Genomic DNA, 7,817 nt, shown 5'->3' on the forward strand with positions numbered 1-7,817 from the left:
CTTTTGAAGTTTGACTCGTTCAGAGGAAGAACACTGTGTGGTGCCTGACCCCTGTAACACCGTCATCTTGCCTTTTAATTGTATGTCATACACTGCCACAAACCAGGATTTTATCCAGCATCTTTCTGCATTGATAGTGCAGACTGTGCAGAGATCGCCCCCCTCCTTCACAGAGAATAAAGGAAGCCCTCTGGGTGATTACAGAACCACAGACAAAGAAGATGGATATTTTGAAATGGGACTTCATGAAGGAGATCAGACTTTTGAGTTCAGCACTACTTCAGACACTCAGTCATCTGACAACGTAGCAGTTGAGAGTGTTGACATAGTCAAAATTCTCTGGAGTTTTTCTATTCACATTCATAACGGACTCAGGCAGTTTGCTTCCTGTTTGGTTTTGACTGATGATATGCTAGCTGTGTTTGAGATTCCTCATCAGGAATTGAGAGGAAATTGCCAGCACATCTCTTCAGCCTTGAAATTAACACTTTGTTTTCCATATACTGATCTAACAGAATTTGGCTTTCTCCTGCCAGAAATCTGTTTAACACTGAAGCTGAAAAACAGTGACAACTGCTTGTTTATTGTTTCGGACTCCCAGAATCTTCAAGACTTTTATTCCTGTTTACACACGTGTTGCTCTCAACACTACACATCAGTGTTACCAAGCTCCACATTGTACTGTGGAAAAGCAAATCTCCAACAGTTTCTCTGTCAGCTTATGGAATTGAATTGCATTTCAGCAGAAGATGTTGAAATAAAAGGTTGTTTCCCAACCTATCTCATTAATGGGAATAAAACCAATGTTCAGAAAGTCTTGCATCCACCAGAGTCAGCTGGCAAAGAATGGTCAAAAAATGTTTTGTGTTCTGCACTTTATTCTTTAGTGTATAAATCTTCTGACCAGGGTCCCTGTGTGGTCCATCCCTGTTGGATATTTCTGACGCCCCAGCATTTGTACATAGTAAAGGTGGATTTCAGTTTACTGCCAGGTAAATGGATAGGCACAGAAGACTTGGGAAGTGTATTTAAGCTGCATAGGATTCCGATAGCATCACTTGTATTGCATCCAACTCATGGTTCCATCCAGCAGAAGGGTTCATTTTTGGATGGGCACGTGCTGGAGTTGCTCATTGGATACAGAATTATTACAGCAGTGTTTGTTCTACCTCATGATAAATTCCACTTCCTAAGAATCTACAGTCTTTTAAGGACACTCCTGCAGGATGTTAAGACTATTATTATTTTCAAAGCTTCAAACAAGTCAGATGCTGTAAGAAATCACATTGTGGAGGCAAACAGACATGGTCAGTCAGCAAGGTAACAATTCCCATAAAAGGTCTGTTACGTGGTGCAGAAGTTAATGTGGCCTAGCCAGTGTGTTTACAGCTGTCATTGTAATTGGTTTTGGCCTGTAGATGAAGTACTTTTTCATTCTAGTAGTACGTGTGAATGGTTATCCTGGGCAGTACCTGTCTACCTTTTTTGTTTGTTTCTGTTTAGTTTAATGGTTGCAACATAAAACGTATTTTCTTGTGGAAGGAGACTTCCTATTTCATGTGCTTGCAGGCTGAGGTCATGGCAGATTGACAACTATGCTCAAGAGAAATCATTTAAAGTAAACTATTAAGAGTACAAGTTGCCTGTTCTGAATTTCTGAGTGAAATATGAAGTATTAATTTTTGTAGGGGAAGAGCTGTGTATTTCCTTAAACTTTGTTTTAATGTGTTTTCTGGATCTCTTCTAGCTTTTGCAAGCCTCATCTGACGCTGTCATCTTTATATCCATCTGAATTTCTTATGCAGAAGATAACAGAAGATAACCAGATTCCTCTTCACCTTCACGTTTCTGTGTCTCTGCAGTATGTGGCTGGGTTGAAAGGAAATGCCCTAGTTGAGTTTTTCCATGGCAGCATTGCAGAGGTATTGTGCCTAGCTCAGGTGTATAAAAAAATGCCTCATGGTCTTTCAGTACTAGACAATATTTTTAAAAGAACTTTCCTGATCAGACTTAGGCTCTGTGAAACCTGGAAGCATTTTGGACAAAAACCTGTTTGTCGCTCCATTTGGGGTTCCTTGCTACAGTGATTGGCATCCTGCCAGGCATACTTTGCCTTCAGGATGTCTTGATGCAAAACAGGAGAGGAGAGTACATTTGTTTACGTCCTGGAGATATGATTACTCCAAGAACACTTCTTTTTTTTTTTAAGTGGCAAAAGGAAAGAAAATTACTGGAGAGGAATTATTTTGTGATAATACCTAACTAAATCAATAAATAACTGTCCTGACTCCTTGTAATATGGGTGCATGAATACAACACAACATGTGCATGGCTGTGGGGACTCCTGAAACATGAGCAGATAAACCTAACTTCTGAATAACAGATTAATAGTCTGTGTAGGGAACATCAAATTTAAAAAGACAAATTTTGTCTTTAAATTAATGATGTAAGTTTTTAAGTGATAAATCATTGTGGTCTGAGTACAAATGTCAATTGAAAAGCTTATTGAGGAATAGAGACATCTTTTTATTCCCTTACCTCACTTCCAAATCTCTTAAGTAACTACAAGTTATAAGTTGTGCTTCTCTTTTTACACCAGGAGAAGCTGATAAAGAAAGCAGGTCGCTTGTTTGAAGATTCACAGTAAGCTCATCAAGCTAGGAGCTGGGAAGATGCTGAGTCGGAACGGCAGTTGCAAGCTGTGCTTCTGTCCCCTCTCTTAAGGATCTCTGAATTCAACCATTAAGCATCTGAAGGCGCAGTAGACTTGTTGAGGCTTGGGAGGCAGTGCTCATCTGTTGATAAAAATTTCATCTGCAGTGTTGTAGAAATTCTTTCTTGTGCACTAGATTTTTTTTTTTCTTTTGTAGTTTTGGTCAGAAAACAAGGAATAATTAGACCGTGACAGAAGAATAATTTTCTTAAACACAAGACATTTTCAGTAGACTGCTGTTGTGCTTGCCTCAAAACCGCTGTGTTGAGCAAATTTGAGGTGAACTTCTGTTCTTTGACTATATCGTGTTCAGATGCTTCAGGTTTTGAAATTGGTTTCCTGGTAGTCTAAAGGTGCCACTAAGGCGATGGAAACTATCTGAAATATCAAAGTGTGCAAGTGATTAATGAAATACAATTTACATCTTAGGTGGAAAATGAAGAGTTGAGACATCTCATGTGGTCTTCAGTTCTGTTTTACAAGACTCCTGGTGTGGAAGTGATGGCTTGTGTGCTTCTCTCAACAAAAGCTATTTACTTTCTGTTGGATGATTCTTTCATTCATGCTGATGAGCACCAGTCAGGTAAGATAGTTATTTTGATCCATTAATAAGGCTACCAACTTAATCCCTGGGGATTTTGTCTTCAGTTTAAGTACCGGTTTTGGCTGATACTCCTACTTGGAGTTCCTAGTTGAGGGAGAGAATGGCGCAGTTTGCTGTATGCCAAGTACTTGCGTGAGGCTTTTACGTTCAAAAAACAGGGTCTCGAGTCATGGCTGGTTTTTAAACAGATCCTTCCATGTGCCATTGTATCTGTGCTTTTCTCAGATGTCATTTCATATTCCTTAGCTTCACCTGGGCAGCTAAAGGCCCTTTCATAACCAAAAGGACAAGTGAATGGTAATGAAACTCATGGTGCGCATTCAATTCATGCGAGTTGTTTATTAATGCATCTGCTGATTTAAATCTGTGATGTGATACCTACTTCAAGGAATGCTGCTAACAAAAAGATTTGGTTGTATTTGTTGATTGAGAAATTATTAGCCAGTCTTCCTACCTTCTTCCAAATTTCTTAGGAAAAGAAGAATCCTTTTCTTTCTTTTGATTTTGTTATCATATATCCTTTTTCAACAGATTTTTGGAACAAAGAAAACTCCGATTGTGAAAATAGTTCTTTCCATCTCTCTTGCTGCTTTGTGCTAAAACTTAACGACCTGCAATCAGTAAATGTTGGCCTGTTTGACCAATACTTCCGAATTACTGGTGAGTACATCTTGTGCTTTAAGCTTTTCCAGTTCTATTTTGTCTTTTAGTCTTGTCTTAGATGCGTTCCTGTCTTTACTCTTCCACCTCACTAATAAAATAAATTTTGTTACTACTTCTTAAAAGAAACTAAGTTAATGATATACTGGTGATGCTGAACCAATAGGCTAATAATACTGTCTTGCAACATCTTGTAATTGAGGTAACTGGGAAGCTTATCAATGAATTAATCCATCCCAAAAGTGCTCTTAAATTCTCTTGTCTTAATGACACATCAAAAGGGAAATCTAAAAACTTTCTTGTCATTCTGAGGCTTTGGCTTGCAATAAAGAATAAAATCAAAATACTGCTCATGTTGCAAAATGTGTTGTTGATGGTTGACTTTTTGGACAGAAAACGAGGCATTAAAGTTTACTAAAGGTGATGATGTCAATTTTAATGGAAATAATGGGTAAAGTTTCTTGGTGGGTGCTTTGCCTCAGAGTCCTGCTACATGTGAGCCATACATTTCTGTATTCAAAAACGTCTTCTAATTGTGTTGAAGCCTCGATGGGGGAGAAGTCTCCCATGTAGAAATGATTTAAAGTGATCTTACATATAACAAGGGTCACAAAGCAAACTGAGGGCGTTTTTTTTTTTTTGTAAGATGTATTGCGACGATAAGATGATAATAATGTTGAACCCCTACAGCAATAGTAGAACTATTAAATTGTAAGTGTACATCATATTTTAAATCAAGAGAAATTATATTCTTTATTTTTTGGGGGAATTTTAAGGATTCTGTTATTCGTGTCCAAGGATTTGAAAGCTTTCTGAATAATGATGCATGTTTTCAGGAGAAATAATCCTTGCAAGAAATTTGGTGGCAGTTGCATGTTGGTTGAAGAAATTATGATAATGCCACATACAGATTTGTGAGTAGTTTATATTGTCTTCTCTTCAGGACATTCTGCAAATCATATAGTCACCTGCCTGACAAGAGACAGTTACAACACTCACACCTTCATACAGCAGCTTATGGCAGTTCTGTCACTGCTTGCACGCACACCTTCACCTGAGCCAGTAGATAAAGACTTCTACTCTGAATTCGGGAGTAAAAACACAGGTGAGTGGTCTTTTCTACATATCGTGGTTATTTAGGCATCGTACTTAGAGCATCATCTAAAGTGTACTGATGGGAAGTTGGTGATGGCTTCTTGAGTCCAGCAAAAACAGCATTTCCTATACAGTATTTTCAGATGTGTACTAGTGTAGCTCCCACTGCAAGTTTGACTTTCAAGTCTTTACAGGTTAGGCTGAAAGAACACTGAAGGTAACAAAGTCTGAAGGTTGCATTTTTCCTCGCTTAGTCAAATAAAAGAATCCTGTCATTCCTGAGAATGTAGTGAAGTGAAAACTAGACTTTTTTTTAAGGTATGTTAGGTTCAATTCCAATACCAGGTGAAACTTTTTTGCTTAGAATTCTGAAGCCAGTTGAAGGCATGAAATAAAATGACATTTTCCTGAAGAATAGTTATTGTTACTGTTTTAAGGAGAAGCTATGTAAGCCCAGAAAGTGCAAAGTTTGGGAAGTCATAACTTTTATTACACCGATTGATTTATGCGAAGAAAGTGGGCATGCTTCCTTCAAGCTTGACTAGGTTGTATTTCAGTACTTATCAGGAGTAAGGGACTGCAGGGCCACCTCCTGCCACTCCAGAATGTAGCATGGCGCAGAGGAATGTGCTCATCCAGTAGGGATGTAAAAGCATTTAATGTAGAGTCTTTTTCTTTTTTTTTTGTTGTTTTAATTTCTGCCTTTTCTCTCTGCTTAAAAGCAGATATTTTATGTTCAGTGATCTGATGATGCTTTCAGTGAGTTCAGAACTGGGAAGTGGAAAGGTGGCAGAGGTGGTCAGCTGATAGGGAGGTGGATAGTCTGATATGAGAATCCAGTTACATTTCCTTTAACCTCTTCTGCCATCACCCTGGACTAGTTATGTGGTTAAGACTTGCAGAAAAGTATGTTGGTAATGCAAGAGAGACTCCAGTAGAGATCTGCGATCTAAATAAAATTATTCCAATATTGTAAATGAGTAAAACCATATATGAGTAGATACAAAACTTGAATTCTTCCAGCTGCAGCCAACTGTCAAAAGTTGTTGCTTATCCTAATGCATTAAGAAAGTATTGTATAGTACTGAATGGAAATATAATAATGTATGTTTCTTGCAGGAAAAATGGAGAATTATGAACTGATTCACTCTAGCAGAGTAAAATTTATTTATCCAAATGAAGAGGAAATTGGGGACCTTGCTTTTCTAGTAGCAGAGAAGATGGATGGTGTGACTAATCTTCAATCCCTCAACATCCTTCTGTATGTGTTGGTGTTTCAAGTAAATCATGTCGAAGGATCTGCCCAAAACACTAGTTCACTTCAACCGAAAACACTTATATTAACTAGCTCTGATTTGTTCCTCTTTGATGAAGATTATATCAGTTACCCGCTACCTGAATTTGCTAAGGAACCACCAAAGAGAGATAAGTATCAGCTTGTAGATGGAAGACGAATCCGGGATTTAGATAGAGTACTGATGGGTTATCAGACGTATCCACAGGCCCTCACATTTGTGTTTGACGATGTTCAGAATCAGGATCTGATGCAGAATTTAACACTGGATCACTTTGGAGAAACTGATGGTGCCTTGAAGGTAAATGCTAAACAAGAAGGCAGTAGGAACAGAGAGATCCAGTGGTACATCTTTATCCCAAGTGCAGAAAGCAGGGAGAAATTAATTTCATTGCTTGCAAGACAGTGGGAGATCTTGTGTGGTAGGGAACTGCCTTTGGAACTCACTGGTTAATTGGGGCACAGCTAAGTGATTTCAGTATCTATTATAAGGTAAGGTAAAGCACAGTGTTTAAATAGATAGCACCTGTCGAGTTTGTGTTGGTTTTGTTTTTTTTTCTTTAATGAGGAGCTGACCTGGACTCCCTTGTTCCCTAGTGCACTGAACATTTACTAGTACATAGAAATATTCTGAAGTGTTAACTGGGGACTGAACTTCTTGTAAAGTCTATTTTTTATGCAATAGTATATAGTGGGAAAAAAAAATCATGAGACATCCTGGGAAACTGTATGGAAAAATTAAGGAGTCAACACTAGATAATGCTGTCGCCTAGGGCTGTTAAGGTTTCAGCTATTTTTCTGTATATATCAGTCTTCTGTTCTACACAAATTCTAATGTGTAAATAAGGGTAAATGCTTGTGTATGTTCAAGTGCAATGTTCTTTGTATGAGAATTATTTTGGGTATGCTGCTAATGCTTATTATTTAATGATCTTACAGTTTTACGTATGTTTTCCTTTGAAGCCAAATGTAATTATTTGCTGCCAATCACAAATTTAGCAGTAAAATTTCAGCCACAAGTAGGTGACATTTTCCTATGAAATTAGTTTCATGGCCATTCTTTTTCCTTATCCGAAGATAAAGAATTGCCTGTTAAAAGATCCACTCGGTATTGTCTTGAAAGTGGAGATACCCAACATGGATATATGAGCATTTTGTCAGCAAATAATGAATTTGTATCTCTGAACACAAAGTCTTTCTTTTGCCTATTTTGTCAGTACAAATAAAGTGTAATTTGACAGTTTTCTCTTGGCCTTGTCTTTATTCAAGTTTGTCTTGTGTTTGCAGGATACAATATCAGCAGCACATGTGTTCCTAGAGTGTATTGTAAGGTCTGAAATATGCAGCAAGATGAAAGAAGAAAATAGTTTATTCTACTATAGCAAGTTTGTACTGGTCCAGAAAGAGAGCTGAGTCATGGAAACTGAGGATCTGCAGCTTCTAAACACGAT

The 7,817-nt window shown here is 37.9% G+C and overlaps 1 protein-coding gene across 1 annotated transcript in view; it reads left to right on the forward strand.

Annotated features, from left to right (window-relative positions):
* NISCH (nischarin) overlaps positions 1 to 7,606 on the forward strand; it is a 34,315-nt gene extending 26,709 nt beyond the window's left edge. The window contains exons 16-21 of the mRNA XM_082487839.1: positions 10 to 1,320; positions 1,748 to 1,922; positions 3,143 to 3,296; positions 3,849 to 3,977; positions 4,921 to 5,082; positions 6,192 to 7,606. Of these exons, the coding sequence (XP_082343965.1) occupies positions 10 to 1,320; positions 1,748 to 1,922; positions 3,143 to 3,296; positions 3,849 to 3,977; positions 4,921 to 5,082; positions 6,192 to 6,820 (2,560 nt within the window). The 3' untranslated portion in view covers positions 6,821 to 7,606. The remainder of the gene's footprint in view (positions 1 to 9; positions 1,321 to 1,747; positions 1,923 to 3,142; positions 3,297 to 3,848; positions 3,978 to 4,920; positions 5,083 to 6,191) is intronic.
* The last annotated feature ends 211 nt before the right edge of the window (positions 7,607 to 7,817 follow it).

The sequence above is a fragment of the Vanellus vanellus genome (genome assembly GCF_965231255.1).
Source record: "Vanellus vanellus genome assembly, chromosome: 9".
NCBI classification, from domain to species: domain Eukaryota; kingdom Metazoa; phylum Chordata; class Aves; order Charadriiformes; family Charadriidae; genus Vanellus; species Vanellus vanellus.